Source organism: Oncorhynchus nerka, linkage group LG12, assembly GCF_034236695.1.
Source record: "Oncorhynchus nerka isolate Pitt River linkage group LG12, Oner_Uvic_2.0, whole genome shotgun sequence".
NCBI classification, from domain to species: Eukaryota; Metazoa; Chordata; class Actinopteri; order Salmoniformes; family Salmonidae; genus Oncorhynchus; species Oncorhynchus nerka.
This window is the reverse complement of record NC_088407.1, coordinates 54,749,586-54,772,413: the sequence shown is the minus strand read 5'-3', so window position 1 is coordinate 54,772,413 and position 22,828 is coordinate 54,749,586. Positions and strand designations below refer to the sequence as shown.

General features: G+C 43.2%; 1 protein-coding gene across 4 annotated transcripts; it reads left to right on the top strand.

Moving 5' to 3' along the window:
• The first annotated feature begins 2,115 nt into the window (after positions 1-2,115).
• Positions 2,116-22,684, top strand: LOC115138380 (cytospin-A-like). 4 transcript variants are annotated; one of them, XM_029675175.2, is made up of 12 exons: positions 2,116-2,375; positions 4,308-4,369; positions 5,390-5,511; positions 6,456-7,007; positions 7,179-7,252; positions 17,640-18,187; positions 20,157-20,253; positions 20,490-20,556; positions 20,672-20,844; positions 20,993-21,109; positions 21,205-21,264; positions 21,370-22,684. In XM_029675175.2, the coding sequence occupies exons 1-12, from the start codon at positions 2,139-2,141 to the stop codon at positions 21,457-21,459; spliced, it is 2,199 nt and encodes a 732-aa protein (XP_029531035.2). In that variant the 5' UTR covers positions 2,116-2,138; the 3' UTR covers positions 21,460-22,684. The 4 variants fall into 4 exon arrangements, with proteins under 4 accessions (XP_029531035.2, XP_029531034.2, XP_029531036.2 ...); XM_029675174.2 differs by having other exon boundaries at positions 7,176-7,252; XM_029675176.2 differs by lacking the exons at positions 2,116-2,375; positions 4,308-4,369 and adding an exon at positions 3,642-3,750 and having other exon boundaries at positions 7,176-7,252.
• Positions 22,685-22,828: the final 144 nt, after the last annotated feature.

Below are 22,828 nucleotides of genomic sequence, written 5' to 3'. Positions count from 1 at the left end.
TAGAAATATACTACTAACTAATAATAAATACTATAGTTCTACAAAGGGAATACTTGCATATGGTGTGTTTGGGTTGTACAGTGAGGTGTTCGAAGTCCCTTTGATCCAACGGCAGATTGTTCTTATGGGACCTTTCACATCTCTTCTTGAGAGTCATCAACTTCTTTGTATTCAAACGGTATTAGACATTCATGGACAATCGTTGTGCCTGTACTGCAGCAGCACGGTGTTGAATATGAGACATCCCACAGACACAGGTTAGCTAACTACAGTGCTTTATTTTTATTTTGTTACAACCTGAATTCAAAAATGATTGAATACTTTTTTAGCACCTATCTGTACGCAATACCCCATGATGACAAAGTGAAAACATGCTTTTAGAAATGTTTGTCAATTTATTGAAAATGAAATATCTCATTTACATAAGTATTCACACCCCAGAGTTAATACTTTGAAGAAGCACCTTTGGCAGTGATTCCAGATGTGAGTATTTCTGGGTAAGTCTCTAAGACCTTCCACACCTGGATTGTGCAACATTTGCCCATTATTCTTTTCAAATTTATTCAAGCACTGTCAAATAGGTTGTTGATCATTGCTAGACAACAATTTTCAGGTCTAGATTTTTCCAGTAGATGTAACCCTCCTGTTGTGTTCCGGTCGAATTGGATTGTTTTACAAGTTGTCTCTGGAAAATGTAGTTAATTTAATCTGATTGTCAGATTACTTTGTCCACACAGGGTATCTGAACACAAAAATACATTATGATGATTTTCATTACAGGATATTTTATTTTACTTTTGTACATCTGTGGTGTCCCGGTTAAATATGACCGGTCATTAGAAATGAATGGGTGAGACTACAATTAGTGTATAAAATTGAGTTCAGGCACATGTCCATTCATCAGATGGAAACACTTCCTCTCCCAGACCCCCACATGCATGTGTGTTTGAGCGTGCGCACACACACACACTCACACACACACACCTCAATCCCTTTTTGGCTTGCATGGCAACCCCCACAGGAACCTTTCCCCAATAGAATATTTCCCCCACGGGAACCACACCTGTTTGGCATTCTCACAAACAATTGCTGCATTGTTTCAATAATATATAGAACTTTTCCCGCAGCTCTGGTACATAACGCTTTTTTGAGGCCTTGCTCACAATTCATTCTGTGACAGCACAATGACCAAGCGATATACTGTATGTGAGGCTCTTGATCAATCTTTGATCATGACTCTGGTGAGGAGGAGAGAGGCCAGGAAACTGACAGTGAAGATGCATTAGAGGAGGAAGTGTCAGAAGTTGAAGACAACACAGAATATGATCCAGACCAAGAGACATCCGATGTGGAACAATCCAGTGATGAGGCAGAGGGCCCTGCTGAGGTTATTGTTACATTCCGGTTGAGAGGAGAGGTCTGCTGTTGGCTGAAAATGTTATCAGGATGACCCCAGGGCCAACGAGATACGCTGCTTCGAACTGTTCCTAACAGTCAATCGAAACTATAGTGATAAACATGACCAACTTGGAGGGGAGACAACTGGAAGGAGGTAGACACAGACAACTGGAAGGAGGTAGACCAGACAGACGTCCAAGCATTCGTGGGTCTCTTGATTTTGGCTGGTGTGTTCAGATCCAGAAACAAATCTACCACCAGTTTATAGGATAGAGAATGTGTCAGGCAATTTTGGGTGCCACTATGTCACTCCAGACATTTCACGTGTTCTCACGATTGATTCGCTTTGACAACTGTGATACAAGACCAGGCCGCCATCAACAAGACAAGCTGGCAGCGATCAGAGAGGTTTGGCAGAAGTGAGTGGAGCGCCTGCCACTCATCTATAACCCAAGTCCAGACATCACAGTGGATGAGCATCTGGTCGCTGCCCATTCAAACAGTATATGCCAAGCAAACCGTGTAAATATGGAGTAAAGATATGGGCAGTATGTGATGCCAGGACAAGTTATGCCTGGAACATGCAGGTTTACACTGGGAAACCTGCTGACGGTGTTCCTGGAAGGAAGTAGGGGAAGCGATGGTCCTGGAAATGACTGCAGGTCTCCAGGGGCACAACATAACATGTGACAATTTCTTCACCTCATATGCTCTTGGTCAGGAGCTGCTCCAAAACAAAAATGACCATGGTGGGGACGGTCAGAAGGAACAAGCCTGAGTTGCCTCCTGCCTTACTCACTACCAAGGACAGGGATCGTTTTTCCTCTAAATTTGCCTTCACCGATACACACACTCTTGTGTCCTACTGCCCAAAGAAGAATGTGCTCCTGATGACAACTCTGCACAGGGAGGACAAGAAACGCAACGCTGTCCTGGATTACAACAGGAACAAAGGGGGAGTTGATAGCCTTGATAAGGTATGTTACTTTTTATCTTTCAAGTCTCATGTACTTTTTTTCTATTACCAGATTGTTTTATCTGCACCATAAAAATAAAACATGTTGTTTGGTGAAATGCTCATTGAATTTTTGAACTGTATTGAGTCAATTCTATTCATTTGTTAGCTAGCTTGCTAAACTTGACTTGTAGTGGTATTAGCAAGCACCGTTATGGCCACATTTATCACCAAATTGTACTGTATTGAACAACTCTGCCTCCTGTAAAAAGAGAGGTCATATTGCTAGCTAGCTACCGACAGCAAAACAACTTACTAGTTTGTCATTTGCCCACCCGAGTCCTGGACTAACTTGTCTAAGCTGCCCCCGCTGCCTGCTGGTCTCGCAATTTCTTTCTCTCACTATCTCAACTCCTCTTCCCTGTATTCCGGCTCAAATAAATAGGGCTGTATGTTTCCATGTAAAAGAACATTTAAAAACATAATAATTGTTGTCCAGCTCATCTTGGAAAGAGGAATCATCAGAAGCAGCCATTGTAGCTAATTATTTAGCAATCTCGGCGAGACAATGCACGATAACATAGCTCCAGTAACTAGTAACCAGTAACTTGAATTTACCTGCAAAAAAATGAAATGCTAATCAAGGCAAAGGTAAGAATCTCTGGATTAACTGTCTAACGTTAGCTAAATGTAGTAATGAATAAATTGGCTATATTTATTTTATTTGGCAATTCTGTGAACTGTCTTTAAATTGACAATACCTGTTTAGCAAAGGTTTCAGCTAGAGATGATGTGCAGGAGCTTGCAGGGATTTGTAGTTTAGCATGATATCTACTCTGATGTTAATTAGCATTTGAATATGAGAGTAAATAGAGCCGATATATACTGATAAAAGTCACCTTGTCCAAGAGAGATTTATATGGTTATCAAAACGTCACATGTAAGTCTACATGAAACACAGCCCTTGTTTTTTATGTTTCTAAAATCCCCTGGGAAAACTGAATGGTGTAAAAACGATTGGAACCATTTCCCTGTTTGATCGCTAGGTTTTATGGGTATTATGACTCATGCCGTGGTACATCTACACTCTGCTAGCGTGATCGTGCAATCTGCGAAACACAAAGACACAATAATTGCTACAAAACATGACCATTCAGTTTTAGATCTGACAGCAAGATCAATCAACCAATGACGTCATTGATTGAACTCTACTGGCTCGAAAATTCTAAAACACAGCTGTAGTGCATAATTATGTCTGAAACACCCTCCATCAATCATAGTTATGCCGGGAAACTGGAAAAACACCCTACATTGTGTCTAGCAGTGAAGTTTCCCTTTAAAAATCTACCTAGAACCATGATAAAAATAAAAAAAACATTTAATGTAAAGCCCAAAAGGTAGGCTACCATTATGTCAGATCGTGACATGGTTGTTCAAATACGATTTTACCTGGCCAAATTAGATGGCCTGCAAAAAATAGGAACTACATTTTTTTATGCACAAAACATCAACGTGGACTGCAGTGAGAATTCACTTTCTTTCGATAATTATTTTGTCATTTATCTGCAGAAAAACTTTTTTTGAGCTCAAAAAGCAGTAGCAGCAGTATGCAAATCAGGGAGCCAAATTAACGTATTTTTCACCGATGCTATTATTTTCCCTGCGTTCACCAAAAAAATCCGTTCGCGAACGACCAAATCACTATTGCATGTTAATAGAAGAGCGCAATTATGCTCCTAGTGGCCATGGCCAGAACTGAGAGCTTACTGTATCAGAGCAGAATGGAGGAAAGTTAGGTGAAGTTGATCACGATGAAGATGCATTAAGTTCTGTTATAAAATACTTGTCACATTACATATTGGGGGTTCTCATGAGAGAAACAAGTGTATAGGTCTACTTCACCTTGAACAAGCGGAGTTGGTGCGTTTGACTACTTCATCCTCTTTCGTGGTAGGCACTCCCCGCATTGACAAAGAGGACAGATCCAGTGCGCGGTAGGCTACAGCGGGAAGGTAGGTGAGGAGGAGATACCATTGATTATATTTGCACGAGGAGGAAAAGAAAGGGATACAAATAAATAATTATACCTTAACGTTTAAAGGGTGTGTAGGCCTACAGTTGATTTTTTTTCTCTGATTAAAAAACGTGATAAATGCGTCGCTGTTTGGATAGAACGGCGTGTGTCTCAGCTAACTTTCAAATTTCTTTGAGACGGGTTTCGTGTTGGTAGAAAAACGAAATATTTTCTATTCTCCTCCCTTGTGTAAATATATACGTTGAGTTTTAGTATTTTTGATGGGACGACTGAGTTGCGCCTGTAAATTCATTGTAGGGGAAGGTGCGGTTCTGTAACTCTAGGGCTACATGCATTCAACTTAATTTGGCTATTAATCATCCAATTTAGATATGGAAATGGGCCTTCGTGTCTATTTAACATGGGAATCAATTCAAACGCCCAAAGCCACTGAGGTTTGAATGATCTCCGTCATTAGTCAGCTACAAATAAGAATAATTAAAGTTGAGAACCACCAGCACCTCAGTCACGTATTGGCACGCTTTGGACAGATCTCACTGACAGATTAGACGACCAAATTCATGATACGGGCACTGTTTTACTAAAACTACAAAAATTGAGTTGTGGGATTCTATTGTCATCTGTTCTATCCCTCAAATGTGCTTTGGTTTGTTGCAGACTTTTTGTTTTCCCCCGAAGGTGGTGCAACATTCAAATGAACATGGTGCAGAACTAAGATGTCTATCTAATGTTTAGTCTGGATATACACTCATGTCCTCTCTCTTACTGGGCATATGCAGGAGGGTCAGATACAAGTGACTGCTTTCCATGTGAAACAAGTCATATTTTCCCATTGCAGTTCTCTAATCACTTTTAATATAGATTGGTGCCTCACCAATGTGTCGAGAATTGCTGTGTGCGGGATGTGTTATTCATTGGTGCATCATTTCCCTTGTGGAACATTACATAACAGTGCAGTGCCATATTAGAGATGATTAATCGCACTGATTGCTGTTGTGCAGGTCTCCTCTGCAGCCTCAGCTCTGTCCAGAGAGCCAAGAAAGGCCAGGGCCACTGGCGTGTTGTCTACTTTCCCACTGCATCATGGGTAACTTCTCCAGCAAGGACAGCCATGGACCCACAGGTACCCTCTGCCCCCCCGTACACACACACACACTCCTCACTTAACCTGTCAACCCTCCTGATGTGCTGAACAGCTGCCTCTGAAGTCTTTTGACTTTTCCTTCAGAGAACAAAGACAGCCTACCCAGAGGGATGCTCACATACCTATTTCAGCTTTTAGTCAATGGTGAAAAGACCGAATGGGGATGGACAGAGAGAGGCATTAATAGAGAGAAGGAATGAGACAAGAGGGAGTGAGGAGAGACTGGATCCGTCTCTGCATTTGTGTTCCCCAATCTCCAGAGTGTGTGTGTGGGTCAGGGGGTAGGAATCTTGGCTTGGTTCCTGTGTGTGTGTTGCTCGGTGGTCATTCTCCTCGCGTCCCCTTGCGATTTGTCAGGCTTTGCTACCCAAGCTGTGATGAATCTTCAGAATTCCCCGGCTCAGCACAAGGGCAACGGATTAATCATGGGAAGCCTAATGCTGGCGGACTGATGCATACACACATTATGGCTTGGAATGGGTGAATAGAAGTCAGCGGTGGAAGTGGGAAGTTACGGCCAGTCACTGAATTTGCTGTGGGTTAGATTGACATGATTATGATGCATCACTTTCCATAACTTGTATTGTGGAACTCTATCAGGAATGATATGAATTAAGCCTAGAGAATATCTGTTTAAACCAAGGACAAAGGAGGATTTAGGGTCAGTGGTGGTATAGATCAGCAGCACAGAGCAGAGGAACGTGTGTCTCCTGACAAGCAATGGCCCATTCATCCTGAGAATGACGGCCTGAGTATTGTGGGGGGGTTGACGGTCTGGATTAGTCACCAAGGCAGCATTGCATGCCATCACACGATACATGCCCAACCAGTGACCACTGCACTCAATCTCTCACCCTCTCGTTGGCTGTCTCTCTGGCTGTGTCTCTTACTCACACTTGTGCTGTTGCTCTTATTCTCTCCAGGGCCCAACTTGGATGTGTTCCACACCCCCCCTACTTCTCCAGTGACCTCCACCCTGCCTGCTCTCACTCAGATCACACCCTCTACACCAGGCCAGCCGGTCCCAGCCACAGCTACGGCCCCAGCTCCAGCCCTAAGTGGGAAGAGACTACTACCCTCCCTGCCTGTCAGCCCAGGCTACTCTGTGATTGGTCCTGGGCTTATCTCCCTGCAGGGCAAGACAGGAAGTGATGCAGCAGCGCCTGAAAGGCGGGTTGTGATGGGGCGTAATGGAGGCCCCACCTGCTCTACTCCCAGGAGTCCTGTATCCCAGGGGAATAGTTCAATGATTAGCCCCACCAAGAGTCTTCCATCTCTGGATAGCCCCTTGTTTTCAGCCGGCCCGGTCAGCCCCTCTGACCATAGCTGGAAGGAAAAGGACAGTGGACTGAGCACATCCATGCTGGAGGTCCGTAGGACTGCAGACAACCAGGGAGAGCTGGAGAGATTGGTGGAGGAGTGTAGGACAGCACTGGGTCTCAGCCCCAGTCAGTATGCTGCTCTGAGCAGCGTGGGTAAGAGCAGCACATACTGTACGTAGACATTAACAGACCCTCTTTCTAGCAATGCCTAAAATAATCCCACAATGCCGTATTTCTGAAATGCATGATCTCATACCTCTGAACAAACACATTTTTCTCTTCTCCTCTCCTCTCACTTTCTTTTTCTCTCTCCCCTTCTAGTAGATGTATTGAAGCATCTGCTAGTGGAACGTCAGACGTTGACCGTAGAGGTCCAGAGTCTGAGGGAGACCATGCAGGTGAGAAAGATTAACAAGACATTCCAGTAAACAATGAACTGACCTGTTTCCAAATCAGGATACAGATTCTACATAGTGTAACCCTTCAGCTTTAGCCTAGTCCCAGATTGACTTCTGCTTTAGCCAACTCTTCTAACTATTGTTGTCATGCCATGGACTACCTTTGGCATGACAACAAAGGAACACTGCAGAGAAGAGTTGGCTAAAGCACAAACAGATGTGGAGCGAGGGTCACCATTGCTACAAACTCAGACAATAGAACATGACAGATTCCCTTCCTTTAATCTAAGTACTAAGCTCAGGTGGGTTTTTAGGTTGGACAACTACTTTGTTTTAGGTGATGCTACTGTTCTTAATTTAGCATTTGTCTAAGTATACTGAATAAAAATATAAATGCAACATGCAACAATTTCATTGATTTTACTGATTTACAGTTCATTTGAGGAAATCAGTCTATTGAAATAAATTCATTCTTTAGGCCCTTATCTATGGAATTCGCATGACTGGGCGTATAGATATGCACAATTGTCCTCTCAATGGATCTTGTCACTGTATTTTTGGGCATTCAAATTGCCATCGATAAAATGCAATTGTGTTCGTTGTCCGTAGCTTATGCCTGCCCATACCATAACCCCACTGTCACCATGGGGCACTCTGTTCACAACGTTGACATCAGCGAACTGCTTGCCCACACAACGCCAAACACGTGGTCTGCGGTTGTGTGGCTGGTTGGACGTACTGCCAAATGATCTGAAATGACATTGGAGGCGGCTTATGGTAGAGAAATTAACATAACATTTTCTGGCAACAACTCTGGTGGACATTCCTGCAGTCAGCATGCCAATTGCTCACTCCCTCAACTTGAGACATCTGTGATGTTTGACAAAACTGCACATTTTAGCGTGGTCTTTAATTGTCCCACACACAAGGTGCACCTGTGTAATGGTCATGCTGTTTAATCAGCTTGTGTAATGGTCATGCTGTTTAATCAGCTTCTTCATATGGCACACATGTAAGGTGAATGGATTATCTTGGCAAAGGAGAAATGCTTACTTACAGGGATATAAAAAATGTGTGCACAACATTTTAGAGAAATAAGCTTTTAATGCTTATTGAACATTTCTGGGACATTTTATTTCAGCTCAGGAAACATGGCACCAACACTTTACATTTTGCATTTACAGCTGAAGTCGGAAGTTTACATACACCTTAGCCAAATACATTTAAACTCAGTTTTTCACAATTCCTGACATTTAATCCTAGTAAAAATGTCCTGTCTTAGGTCAGTTTTCCTGGTCATTATGGCCAAACAGTTTTTTATTTTGTTTCATCAGACCAGAAGACATTTCTCCAAAAAGTACAATCTTTGTCCCCACGTGCAGTTGCGAACCGTAGTCTGGCTTTTTTATGGTGGTTTTGAAGCAGTGGCTTCTTCCTTGCTGAGCGGCCGTTCAGGTTATGTTGATATAGGACTTTTTTTTACTGTGGATATAGATACGTTTGTACCTGTTTCATCCAGCATCTTCACAAGGTCCTTTTCTGTTGTTCTGGGATTGATTTGCACTTTTCGCACCAAAGTACGTCAATCTCTAGGAGACAGAACGTGTCTCCTTCCTGAGAGGTGTGACAGCTGTGTTGGTCCCATGGTGTTTATACTTGCGTACTGTTGTTTGTACAGATGAACGTGGTACCTTCAGGTGTTTGGAAATTGCTCCCAAGGATGAACCAGACTTGTGGAGGTCTACAATTCTTTTTCTGAGGTCTTGGCTGATTTCTTTGGATTTTCCCATGATATCAAGCAAAGAGGCACTGAGTTTGAAGGTCGGCCTTGAAATACATTACATGTACACCTCCAATTGACTCATGATGTCAATTAGCCTATCAGAAGCTTCTAAAGCCATGACATACTCTTCTGGAATTTTCCAAGCTGTTTAAAGGCACAGTCAACTTAGTGTATGTAAACTTCTGACCCACTGGAATTGTGATACAGTGAGTTATTAGTGAAATAATCTCTGTAATCAATTGTTGGAAAAATGACTTGTCATGCACAAAGTAGATGTCCTAACCGACTTGCCAAACTATAGTTTGTTAAGAAGAAATGTGTGGAGTGGTTGAAAGACAAGTTTTAATGACTCCAACTTAAGTGTATTTAAACTTCCGACTTAAACTCTATTTTTGTTCATTGTACTTGGAGAGGTGTATTGGGGAGAGTTTTTGGTGGATAAGTTTAGAAACATAAACAGGAAATTACACAATCCCAGAGGCAGAGGTTGCAGCTGGGGTTTACCGCATGTAACCTCTTAGCTCAGGAGATAACAACAAAAGACATCCTGTCATCTCCACCCAGAAATGGAACAGAGCAAGGGCCTCTGGGAGACGCAGTCCTGCTAAATGGCCTCTTCCTGTCCTAGACCCCTCCTGAGATCCTGAGGAGTCAAGGAGAAAATGCTCTAAGATAATCTTGATCTCCCCTTTATGCACAAACACACACACAAACTGTACATACTGTATATACATACAGTGCCTTCAGAAAGTATTCATACCCCTTGGCTTAGTCCACATTTAGTAGGGTTACAGCCTGAATTCAACATTTATTTCATAGATTTTCTTGCTCATCTACTCACAATACCCGATAAGCACAAAGTGACAACATGTTTTTAGACATTTTAGAAAATTTAATGAAATACAAAAATATCTGATTTACATAAGTATTCACACCTCTGAGTAAATACATGTTAGGCTCACCTTTGGCAGCGATTCCAGCTGTGAGTCTTTCTGAGTAAGTGCTTTGCACACCTGGATTGTACAATATTTTCACATTTATAAAAAATAATCAAAATCTTCAAACTGTTAAGTCTGTTGTAGATCATTTGTTAGACATCCATTTATTTTCATGTCTTGCCATAGATTTTCAAGCCGATTCAAGTCAAAACTAACTAGGCCACTCGGGAACATTCAATGTTGTCTTGGTAAGCAACTCGTGTATATTTGGCCTTGTTTTAGGTCAGTGGTTCCTAAACGCTCTTGGTTAATGTACCACCAATTACATTTTTGCTCTGCATGGAGTACCCCTGAAGTACCCCATCGTGCATTTTACCAGTAAGCCTACGGTCTCATGAGTCTTCTCAAGTACCCCTGGTTGGGAAACACTGTTTTACGTTATTGTCCTGCGGAAAGGTGAATTTGTCTCCCAGTGTCTGTTGAAAAGCACACTCTTCCAGAAATGTGCCTGTGCTTAGCTCTTAGCTTTGTTTTTACCCTAAAAAAACTCCCTTCCCGGTGACAAGCATACCCATAACATGATGTAGCCACAACCATACTAGGAAATATTTAGTGGTACTCAGTGCTGTGTTGGATTTTCCCCGAAGATGAGGCTTTGTATTCTTTGCCACATTTTTTTGCAGTTTTACTTTAGTGCTTAATTCAAACAGGATGCATGTTTTGGAATATTTTACTCTATCAATTAGGTTAGTATTGTGGAGTTACTACAATGTTGTTTATCCATTCTCAGTTTTCTACTATCACAGCCATTAAACTCTAACTGTTTTAAAGTCACCATTGGCCTCATAGTAAAATCCCTAAGTGGTTTCCTTCCTTTTGGGCAACTGAGTTAGGAAGGACGCCTGTATCTTTGTAGTGACTGGGTGTATTGATACAGCATCCACAGTGTAGTTAATAACTTCACCATGCTCAAAGGGATATTCATTGTCTATTTTTTTTACCCCATCTACCAATGTGTGCTTTTCTTTTCGAGGCATTGGAAAACCTCCCTGGTCTTTGTGGTTGAATCACTTGAAATTCACTGATCGACTGATAATTGTATGTGTGAGGTACAGAGATGAGGTAGTCATAAAGAATAATGGTAAACACTATTGAATCAAATAAAATGCAATCCATTTTTACATCAGCAGATGTCAAAGTGTGAAACAGAAGCCAGCAAGCAATGCAGACGTAGAAGCATGGTGGCTAGGAACAACTCTTCTGGCTGTGTCGGGTGGAGATTATAAGACTACATGGCCATTAAAGCCAGATTGTTCTTCAAAATGTTCAAACGTTCATAGATGACCAGCAGGGTCAAATAATAATCACAGTAGTTGTAGAGGGTGTACCAGGTCAGTACCTCAGGAGTAAATGTCAGTTGGCTTTTCTCTCGCTTTCCTGCTCTCTCCCCCGTGCCGCTCTCTCTCTCTTAACCATACCGCTCGCTCGCTCCCTCTCGCTTTCCCGTGCCGCTCTCTCGCGCTCCCGTACTGCTATCTCGCACTCTCTTGCTCCTGTGCTCTCGAGGCTCTTCTCACCACCCCTCCCTCCCTCACACTCAAACAACCTCACAACTGTTGCTCCCTCCTGATCCCACCTCTGCCCTTCGTCTTCCCTGTCCTTTACGTCCACTCCTCCTTCTCACCAAACCAATGTCCTGTTCATCCACCCGGTCTCTTTCCCGGTCTATTGCGCCTGTCCATGTGGTTGGGTAGGTGGGCTGATCTTTTCCCGTGGATTAAATAGCTCTCAGATCTGCTCTGGGATCAGTTCCAGTTGGACAGTGCTGCAGATTTCCAGGTTTGAGCTGGTTTTGGCTCTGAAACTGAGGTTGAATATGTTTACATGCCAAATGAAGGTTGTGTGTCAAATTTGCAATGCAGAATAAATGGTTGCGGCTGGGGAGAAGTTAGATATCCTGTGTGGGGGGTGGGGTGGTAGAAGCACTGTCTTTGATCTAGATTTATCTAGTGTGGGTGAGTGTATCCACAGGCCTTGTAGGGACTGCTGTTGAACTGAGTTGGTCTCTTAATGAGTATCAGAGTGTATGGGAACTGGTTGTTTAATACACCCAAGTGAGTGTGGAAAGTTGCAGAAAACCCACGGCGAGTGGGGACACAGATTAGGGGGTCTGGGTGTGGAAGTGAACGGAGGCTTGGGGACAGACGGATGGTTCTCTCTGTCTCTCTCACACACACACCAGCTGAGATAGACACACAACTGGAATTAACCACAACCCTCCTGGAGAGACTATGCGGCATGTGTCGGTGCATACGAGTCTGTGCCTGTGGTGGATCACTAGGGATTCCCGAGAGGGAGTATGTGTGTGTCTAAGGGAGAATCAACAGTGTTATCTCTCTGTGTGTGAGGAGTGCCCCCTCCTGTTTCCCGTCTAAGACGTGCCCTATTTGGACACACTGACAGTTAGCTGTACAGGCAGGATGCAGATCAGAGGCTACTACAGGACGGGGTGGTTTAGTCTAATGGTTTCCCATTGTGTTCTTGTCTCCCATCTGGCATTATGAGTTGCATCATGTGTACTAATAAAAAGCACTTTGTGTCTGCTGCCATAAGGCAGTTTAAACTCTGAGGCTTTGAATCAAAGAATGTAAGAATGGGTTGTTCAGGGGTCTAAAGTTTACTGTGTTAGAGAGAGGGGTGAACTTCACTTTGTGCTTGTGTTGGAAGAAAAATGACCAAGGAGAGGTGTGTGAGTGTCTCTGTCCAATGACGACATAATAGACCCCAGCTGTGGTCTAGAGTCGCTGGTCAGATGAGGAAACGAGCTGGCTCCAGTCTCTCCTCCTCCGCGTCTCTCCATTCTTCATTTAATTACCAAACAAGGCAACCCCTCCACTCCTCCACACTCCCACATTTCTCTGCGGGGTCACATTGCAATGCTCACACCCATTCTGCACTGATTCCATCTGTGCATGTTACTTTATGTGCCGTTGCATGTTTGGTAACTGGATAGTGCTGTATTTTGGCTGCTCAACAGATTCTCCGTTCCTTATCATTTTACCTTTTGGCTCAGCAACTCTGCTTGAGAGCCTGTGTTTTTTTTTTTCTACCTTTTATCCACAGGGCAGTGTTTGTGCATGTCCAGAGCTAGGGCATGCTCTTCAGGGTGTACGTTTGTTGATAGTGGCGTTCTCACCTGGTCTCCTCTCCTGCATCTGCACTCAATAGAAAATAAATATGTGAAGAAAACATGGTGGAAGTTTACTGGTACGTTACGTCGGTGCAGTTCTTTTTAATATCAGTACAAGTGAGGTAACACTAAACCGTCTCCGCGCTTGCGTCCCCTTATTATTATTATTTATTTTTGTCTATCCCCACCGGACACGTTCGTGACACGCAAGTTAAAATAGCAAAACCAACTGTGAACCATCTGTATTAAGCCTAACAAAAGATATAAACACAACATGCAACAATTTCAAAGATTTTATAAGGAAATTAGTCAATTGAAATAGTCATTAGGTCCTAATATGTACGGTGCCTTCAGACCCCTTGACTATTTCCACATTTTGTTACGTTACAGCCTTACTTTAAAATGTTCCCCATCAATCTACAAGCAATACCCCATAATGAGACATTTTTTGCAAATGTATTACATATTAAAAATACATCACATTTGCTTAGGTATTCATACCCTTTACTCAGTACTTTGTTGAAGCACCCTTGGCAGCGATTTACAGACTTAAGTCTTCTTGGGTATGACGTCACAAGCTTGGCACACCTGTATTTGGGGAGTCTCCCATTTCTCTCAGCAGATCCTCTCATGCTCTGTCAGGTTGGATGGGAGCGTCGCTGCACAGCTATTTTCAGGTCTCTCCAGAGATCTTCGATCGGGTTCAAGTCCAGGCTCTGGCTGGGCCACTCCATGACATTCAGAGACTTGTCCCGAAGCAACTCCTGCGTTGGCCTGGCTGTGTGCTTAGGTTTGTGGTACTGTTGGATGGAGAACATTCGCCACAGTGAGGTCCTGAGCGCACTGGAGCAGGTTTTAAATCAAGGATCTATCTATACTTTGCTCTGTTCATCTTTCCATCGATCCTGACTAATCTCCCAGTACCTGCCGCTGAAAAACATCCCCACAGTATGATGCAGCCACCACCATTCTGAACTCTAGGGATGGTCCCAGGTTTCCTCCAGACGTGACGCTTGGCACAAGTCTTGGTTTCATCAGACCAGAGAATCTTGTTTCTCATGGTCTGAGAGTCCTTTAGGTGCCTTTTGGCCGACTCCAAGCTGGCTGTCATGTGCCTTTTACTGAGGATTGGCCTTTGTCTGGCCATAAAGGCCTGATTTGGTGGAGTGCTGCAGAGATGGTTGCTGCAGCTGAGCTCAATTTTGAGTCGTGTCGCAAAGGGTCTGAATGGTTCTGTTTTTGTGCATTTGCCAAACATTCTGTTTTTGCTTTGTCATTATGGGGCATTGTGTGTAGATTGAGGAAAAACAATTTTCATCCGTTTTATAATAAGGCTGTAATGTAATAAAATGTGGAGAAAGTCAAGAGGTCTGAATATTTTCGGAATACACCGTATTTCACATGACTGGGATTACAGATATGCATCCGTTGGTCAGATACCTTTATAATAAAAAAAGTAGGGTCGTGGATCAGAACCAGCCAGTATCTGGTGTACCCACCATTTTCCTCATGCAGCACGACACATCTCCTTCGCATAGAGATCCGTTCTATTTTAACGCTTGGCTACGCATACTCGTTTACGCAGTTAGGTCGTGTTTGGTTTATTTTGCTATGCTTCACGCAGCGCTGTCAGTTTGGTTAGCATGTTAGTTGACGAAGCCACTTTGCGACGCACAATCTGTTATTGGTATCTTTTCTATCCACCCTTTCTCGTGAGTTTACTGTATGTGATAGCCTGCTGCATTGCTGTGGTATGATTTCTTCTCCCTGTGTTCGACTTGTGTGATTCATTAGTAATTCAGCAATAACCTCAGTGAATCATAGCCCCTTTGGAGGAAGGGCAGTAAACAACTCACACGTTCCAGGTTAGTGGATCTGAGCCAGTGCACCTGAATGGGGCCAGGGCTGTTTACAGCAATGCGTTTGCACAGGTCTCGATGTGGCTCATTTGATTCGCTAGATCCACTCCTCTAAACATGCTAAGACTTGCCTCCGTCTCATCCCATCCAGCTGTTAGTTTATGAAGGCCAAATGGACATTTAAATTGTATAGTCTCTAGAGGTGCTGTGTATGATGTGATGCTGGCAGACAGGGCCTGATTAAGAAATCTTTGGCAATGTGGTGTAGGCTACAGTTCAGCAGAGGCGTTTTTAGGATTTCCACACATGGGGATTTTGATTTTAGTCTTAGAAAAAAAATCAGATTTTAAAAAATGCATTTCATGCAATTCTACGTCATTTACATGACAGGAGACATTAGCTGAATCTGAATTTTAATACCACCTAAATGAGTGGCTACTCTGACAAACTGAGATCAATCTGGTCTTGAAGCGACACATTAGGAGGATATATATATATATATATATCACACACACAGTTGAAGTCGGAAGTTTACATACACCATAGCCAAATACATTTCAACTGTTTTTCACAATTCCTGACATTTAATCCTAGTAAAAATTCCCTGCTTTAGGTCCGTTAGGATCACCACTTTATTATAAGAATGTGAAATGTCAAAATAATAGTAGAGAATGTATTTATTTCACCACATTCCCAGTGTGTCAGAAGTTTATATACACTCAATTATTATTTGGTAGCATTGCCTTTGTTGTTTAACTTGGGTCAAATGTTTCGGGTAGCCTTCCACACCTTCACACAATAAGTTGGGTGAATTTTGTCCCATTCCTCCTGACAGAGCTGGTGTAACTGAGTCAGGTTTGTAGGCATCCTTGCTCGCTCATGCTTTTTCAGTTCTGCCCACAAATTTTCTAAGGGTTTGAGTTCAGGGCTTTGTGATGTCCACGCCAATACCTTGACGTTGTTGGCCTTAAGACATTTTGCCACAACTTTGGAAGTATGCTTGGGGTCATTGTCCATTTGGAAGACCCATTTGCGACCAAGCTTTAACTTCCTGACTGTCTTGAGATGTTGCTACAATATATCCACATAATTTTCCTTTCTCATGAAGTTATCTATTTTGTGAAGTGCACCAATCTCTCCTTTAGCAAAGCACCCCCACAGCATGATGCTGCCATCCCCGTGCTTCACGGTTGGGATGGTGTTCTTTGGCTTGCAAGCCTCCCCATTTTTCCTCCAAATATAATGATGGTCATTATGGCCAAACAGTTCTATTTTTGTTTCATCAGACCAGAGGACATTTCTCCAAATAGTACGATCTTTGTCCCCATGTGCAGTTGCAAACCGTAGTCTGGCTTTTTTATGGCGGTTTTGGAGCAGTGGCTCCCTCTTTGCTGAGTGGCCTTTCAGGTTATGTCGATATAGGGATCGTTTTACTGTGGATATAGATACGTTTGTACCTGTTTCCGCCAGCATCTTCACAAGGTCTTTTGCTGTTGTTCTGGGATGCAAAGCTGTCATCAAGGCAAAGGCTGGCTCCTTTTGAAGAATTTCAAATATAAACTTTATTTGGATTTGTTTAACACTTTTTGCTTACTTACATGATTCAATTTGTGTTATTTCCTAGTTTTGACATCTTCACTATTATTCTCGAATGTACAAAATAGTACAAATTAAGAAAAAGCCTTGTGTCCAAACTTTTGTCTGGTACTATATGTAGGAGCCTCCACTGCTCAGATGAGGAAGGGGAGTTGTCCTTTTTAGTTAACTATACTAAATATATTCACGTCACCAAATAATTGGTTAAAACACAGTTTTACAAATAAGGTCTACAGTAGCCTCAGCAGCACTCTGTAGGGTAGCACCAGCTAGATTCTGTCCTCTTCTGGGTACATTGACCTTAATGCAAAACCTAGGAGGCTCATCATTCTCATCCCCTTCCATAGACTTACACAGTAATGATGACAACTTCCAGAGGGTGTCCTCCAACTTATTAGAGCTCTTGCAGGGTGAACTGACATCTTGTCCACCCAATCAAATCATTAATCTAGTACTGAAAGCTAAAGCTAGCTAGCAGTGCATAAAATGTTGTGAGTAGTTGACTCAGATGGAGGGAAATTTTATCGCTACAGCATAGAATAACAATTCTGTGCTTCCAACTTTGTGGCAACATTTTGGGGAAGGCCCTTTCCTGTTCCAGCATTACAATGCCCCGTGCACAAAGCGAGGTCCATACAGAAGTGGTTGGTCGAGATCGGAATGGAAGAACTTGACTGGCCAGCTGGAGCACTGACCTCAACCCCATCGAACACCTTTGGGATGAATTGGAACACCGAGTGCGAACCAGACTACAAACTCTCTTGTGGGTGACTGGAAGCAAGTCCCCGCAGCAATGTTCCAGCAATCTAGTGGAAGGCCTTCACAGAAGAGTGGAGGCTGTTAGAGCAGCAAAAAGGGGACTCCATATTAATGCCCATAATTTAGGAATAAGATGTTCGATGAGCAGGTGTTCACATACTTTTGGCCATGTGTATGTTTGTTTCAGCCCAGCCCTAACACACCCAATTCAACCTATGGATTGTTCTTCATAGTAGAACTGTCACTGTCTTCCTTTCTGCAGACTGAGAGAGGGGAGTGGCAGCAGTTCCAGTCTGACTTGCAGGTGGCAGTAGCGGTGGCCGACCGGCTGAGGGCCGAGGCCGAAGAGGAACTGAGCGTGCTCAGAACGGCTCAGAAGGATACAGAGCGAGAGCTGGCGGCAGCCCAGCAGAGATGGGAAGAGACTGATGGGCAGCTGGTCATCCTGCGAGGAGAGCTGAATGAGAGCAGGCAGAGACTGGCCCACCTCACCCAGAACCAGGGGCCAGGACAGGCCAAGACCCAGGGCAAGGAGGGTACCACTGGGGAGATCAGCACACCTGAGCCCCAGGAGGGAAGCCACCGGGGCAGGGAGAGGGGAATCAGCAGGGTGGGCCAAGGAGGAGATGGAGATATGGGGAAGAGGAGCCAGGAAGAAGTGAATAAGAATGTGGTTGTGGAAGAGGCTAGGACGGACACTAAGGTCGTGGCCAACCGGTACTTGATGAAGGTGACCAATGTGGAGAGGAGTGCAGAGGAGGGGTGTGATGTGAGGGAGACGCGACGGATGCTCGCACAGGAGAGGTCAAGGTGAGTACCAGGATGACTACCTGTTTGAAGGATTTCAACTATACATGAACTAAAATGAATGTTAATGTCCATGATTTTATATAGCTGGCTATTCTAGCTACAGTTGAAGTCGGAAGTTTACATGAACCTTAGCCAAATACATTTAAACTCCGTTTTTAGGATCACCACTTTATTTTAAGAATGTGAAATGTCAGAATAATAGATCTATTTCAGCTTTTATTTCTTTCATCACATTCCCAGTGGGTCAGAAGTTTACATACCCTCAATTAGTATTTGGTAGCACTGCCTTTAATTGTTTAACTTGGGTCAAATGATTTGGGTAGCCTTCCACAAGCTTCCCACAATAAGTTGGGTGAATTTTGGCCCATTCCTCTTGACAGAGCTGGTGTAACTGAGTCAGGTTTGTAGGCCTTCTGGCTCGCACACGTTTTTTCAGTTCTGCCCACAAATCTTCAGTAGTATTGAGGTCCGGGCTTTGTGATGGACACTCCAATACCTTGATGTTGTTGGAAGTATGCTTGGTGTCATTGTCCATTTGGATGACCCATTTGCGACCAAGCTTTAACATCCTGACTGATGTCTTGAGATGTTGCTTCAATATATCCACACAATTTCCTTTCTCATGATGCAGTCTATTTTGTGAAGTGCAGCAAAGCACCCCCACAACATGATACTGCCACCCCCATGCTTCACGGTTGGGATGGTGTTCTTCGGCTTGCAAGCTTCCCCTTTTTCCTCCAAACATAACGATGGTCATTCTGGCAAAACGGTTCTATTTTTGTTTCATCAGACCAGAGGACATTTGTAAATGTACGATCCTTCTCTCCATGTGCAGTTGCAAACCGTAGTCTGGCTTTTTTTATGGTGGTTTTGGAGCAGTAGCTTCTTCCTTGCTGAGTGGCCTTTCAGGTTATGTCGATATAGGACTTGTTTTTACTGTGGATATAGATACTTTTTTTTACCTGTTTCCTCCAGCATCTTCACAAGGTCCTTGTTTTCCTGTTGTTCTGGGATTGATTTGCACTTTTCGCACCGAAGTATGTTCATCTCTAGGAGACAGAACGCGTCTCCTTCCTGAGCGGTATGACGGCCTGCTGGTCCCATGGTGTTTATACTGGTGTACTATTGTTTGTACAGATAAACGTCTTACCTTCAGGCGTTTGGAAATTGCTCTCAAGGATGAACCAGACTTGTGGAGGTTTACACATTTTTTCTCTGAGGTCTTTGCTGATTTCTTTTGATTTTCCCATGATGTCAAGCAAAGAGGCACTGAGTTTGAAGGTCGGCCTTGAAATACATCCACATGTACACCTCCAATTGACTCATCTTGTGAATTAGCCTATCAGAAGCTTCTAAAGCCATGACATTTTCTGATATTTTCCAAGCTGTTTTAAAGCCACAGTCAACTTAGTGTATGTAAACTTCTGACCCACTGGAGTTGGAATATAGTGAATTCTAAGTGAAATAATCTGTCTGTAAACAATTGTTTGGAAAATGACTTGTGTCCTGCACAAAGTAGATGTCCTAACCGACTTGCCAAAACTATAGTTTGTTAACAAGAAATTTGTGGAGTGGTTGATAAATTAGTTTTAATGGCTCCAACATAAGTGTATGTAGACTTCCCACTTCAACTGTAAATCCAGACTGATTTTTGACTGCCATAATTTGTAAATCATAAACAGAGTTTCATAATCAGACGAATCGTTGTCTGGAAGGTTGAGCGGTTGTTGCAATGGAACTGACGTTCAGGCGGGACCCTTTGAGGACATTGATTTGTAAAGAACCATGTTAACTTATTTTACTACTGGTACTGAAGGTGAAAGCTGAGAAAGTGTTTCAACAATGGTTAGCTTTGCTATCATGTCTGACCCCTGATGAGCTGAACAACATATGGTTCTTCTCTGATCAGTGTGTCTGTGTGAGTTGAGTTTCATCCAGTAATATCAAAGGGCGTTCCATGATTTCACAGAAGCCTTTCCAGACTACCCGCGTCTTCAGACTCTCCCACGGTACAGAATGGAACATCCCAGTCCAATACTGCCACAATAGTTGGGTCTACATTCAAGGTAGACCACTTAGAATTTGGGGTCCAACTGCTAGTCTGTCTCTCATAACCCTGCAAATATATAACCATTACTATTCAAGCAGGTGGCGTCATTGCAATAGTTAGAATGTGTTTTGTCATCGACTAACTCCTTCACATGTTTTTGAAATATTGAGGCACAACAATAAAATGTAAGGAATGTATGGTACAGTATGTAATAGCGTATGAATAGATATGATCTATGTTCTCTCACTTCAGAACCAAAGCCAAACCAGAGGAAGAAGAGAGTTGGAAAGGCAAGGCAGCTGGTCCAGCACTCACACCGGTGTGTTTTGTGTTCCCCAATCAACCACGTGTCAGTGCGTTCGTTCCTACCACGACCCCTTGATCAGTAATGTAGCAGGTCAAATGCATTCTACTGTCGTTTGTGTGTTTTACAGGGATACAGGAGGAGGCATTGAACCAGTACAACTCTGCCCTGACAGACCTGCCCCCTAACAAGGCTTCTAAGACCAGGTCTCAGGACAGCTTCAGCCTGCTGCTGCGCCGCCATGGCGGCTCCAAGAGGAACTCTCTGCTGCGCTGGTGTCAGAACCGCACTCAGGGCTACAAGGTACCGTAACGCGATGTTTGTGTTTTTGAACGGGGTCAGGAGAAAGGACGCTCGGTAGAGAATGTTGGAACATTCCATATGTAATCAGTAAACACTCATTATGATACTTTCTTCGCCCTTTTTCTGCCCACGCTCACTCTATTTACAGAATATTGACATCACTAACTTCAGCAGTAGCTGGGCAGATGGTCTGGCCTTCTGTGCTCTGTACCACACCTACCTCCCCTCACGTATTCCCTACTGCACCCTTAGCCCTGACAGCAAGGTGGGTAACACACACATGCATAGCACACTTGAATGCATTGCACACACACCTATTGATTAGCCTGTCAATCATGGTGCTAATTCTTTTATCCATAGAGGGAGAACCTCAGCCTGGCATTTAAGACTGGAGAGAATGTTGGAATCACAACATTACTTGTGAGTCGAGTCTCCGTTAATCAGAAGCTGTGTTAGTGTCATAACTCAATAGTGACTCAATAGTGAATGAGATGCTGCCGCATTGAAGTCCTCTGTGTTTTACAGACCATGGAGGAGATGCTGAGGGCTGGAGGACCAGACTGGCAAAGGGTTCTGGGATATGTGGAGAGCATGTACCATCACTTTGAGATGTAATGACTGTGTATGAGGGAAGCCTCGGAGGGGGTTACAGTTCACTACTACTGGTTGAAGGAGAGGGAGTGTAACTCACCCTTCTACTAGCTGAGATGGTCATTAACCAGGTTTCCATCCAACCAATTCATGTGGATGAATTGCCTGACGCATGAAAATGACCGGGTTGATGGAAAGAGGAAATGTTGGTACAATTCCATAAATTTTGTTCAACATGGTGGGATACTTTTGTGTCGGTACAATTAATTACGCGAGAAATGGTGTTAAACACCTTTTGTGTTCTAATATTGATATAGTAATCAATCAATCATATGTTAAACATGGTCACAAATGATATGTGGTGTGGTCGTCCCACTACGACTCGGGAAAGCATGCAGTCTATTAAGCTACAGATAACTTCACAGGGGGGTGAAAGTGCACCGTGATAAAAGCTTGATGCTCCTTTCCAATACATCTCCAGGGTCTTATTCTGATTGATGCTTGGCTGCCGTTTTGACAAATAATCTCGATCTTACCCATAATAATCTCATCATGTAGGCCTAGGCTAGCCTATACCCGCACTGTGTCTGCCAGCTGTTAGCTAGCACACACGTGCCAAAACCAGAGTGGGTACTTTTGCTATATAACGCAACATTTTTTGGACAAAACCATCGGTAGAGTTGAAAATGCAATGGGAAACCCATTACTTTTTTAAATTCAGTACATGGGAGTTTAAGCGCAAAATCTATTTTTATATGTACTAAGGTCATCACGCACAGCATGTAATCCGCAACAAGTCAGTTTGATGGAAACACGTCTGTGGTGAGAAAATGTGCCTATTGATTTTATAATATTCACATGAACATCTGTGGCCAATTGGATGGAAACCTAGCTAGTGATGGGCATCTAGTGAAAGTAAGTGTTTGTTGGCACAACAGAGCCCCGTTGTGGTCAGGAGTGCAGGTGCGCTTTTTTTCAGCAGTACCTTCTTAAGCTGCTGCTTTGTGTGCAGTGCCTTTTTTAATATCAGTTTTCCATTCCAAAGACTTTCATGTTTTCTATCAGTTTTTAGCACTCTGTAAATATGCACTTTTATAAGCACTTTGATGATTGTAATTTAAAAGGAAAGGAATGCATATATATATACAGTCTGTCTTGCAATCCGTGGATGCTTATATGTAACTAAAATGTGATCGCTGACTACGTTCCCAAAGACGCAGAATAAATAAAATTGCCAATATAAAGCTAACATTGTTTGTTCTGTACAGTCTCCACGGAGACCGAATTGCTTTATCACAGTGATTTGACTTGGGATATCTAAATACATCTAATTATTGCAGGCTTGGTCCTCCATAATCTTAGGTGAGACCTTGTTTGGTCTTGCCTTTGTCTC

Excerpts from the sequence above, each read along its gene's own strand:
- LOC115138380 (XM_029675174.2), top strand. The coding sequence starts at position 2,139 with ATGACCATGGTGGGGACGGTCAGAAGGAACAAGCCTGAGTTGCCTCCT. Across the intron at positions 20,254-20,489 it reads TAGTTGGGTCTACATTCAAG|AACCAAAGCCAAACCAGAGG; the intron begins GTAGACCACTTA and ends CTCTCACTTCAG. Across the intron at positions 21,265-21,369 it reads TTGGAATCACAACATTACTT|ACCATGGAGGAGATGCTGAG; the intron begins GTGAGTCGAGTC and ends TGTGTTTTACAG.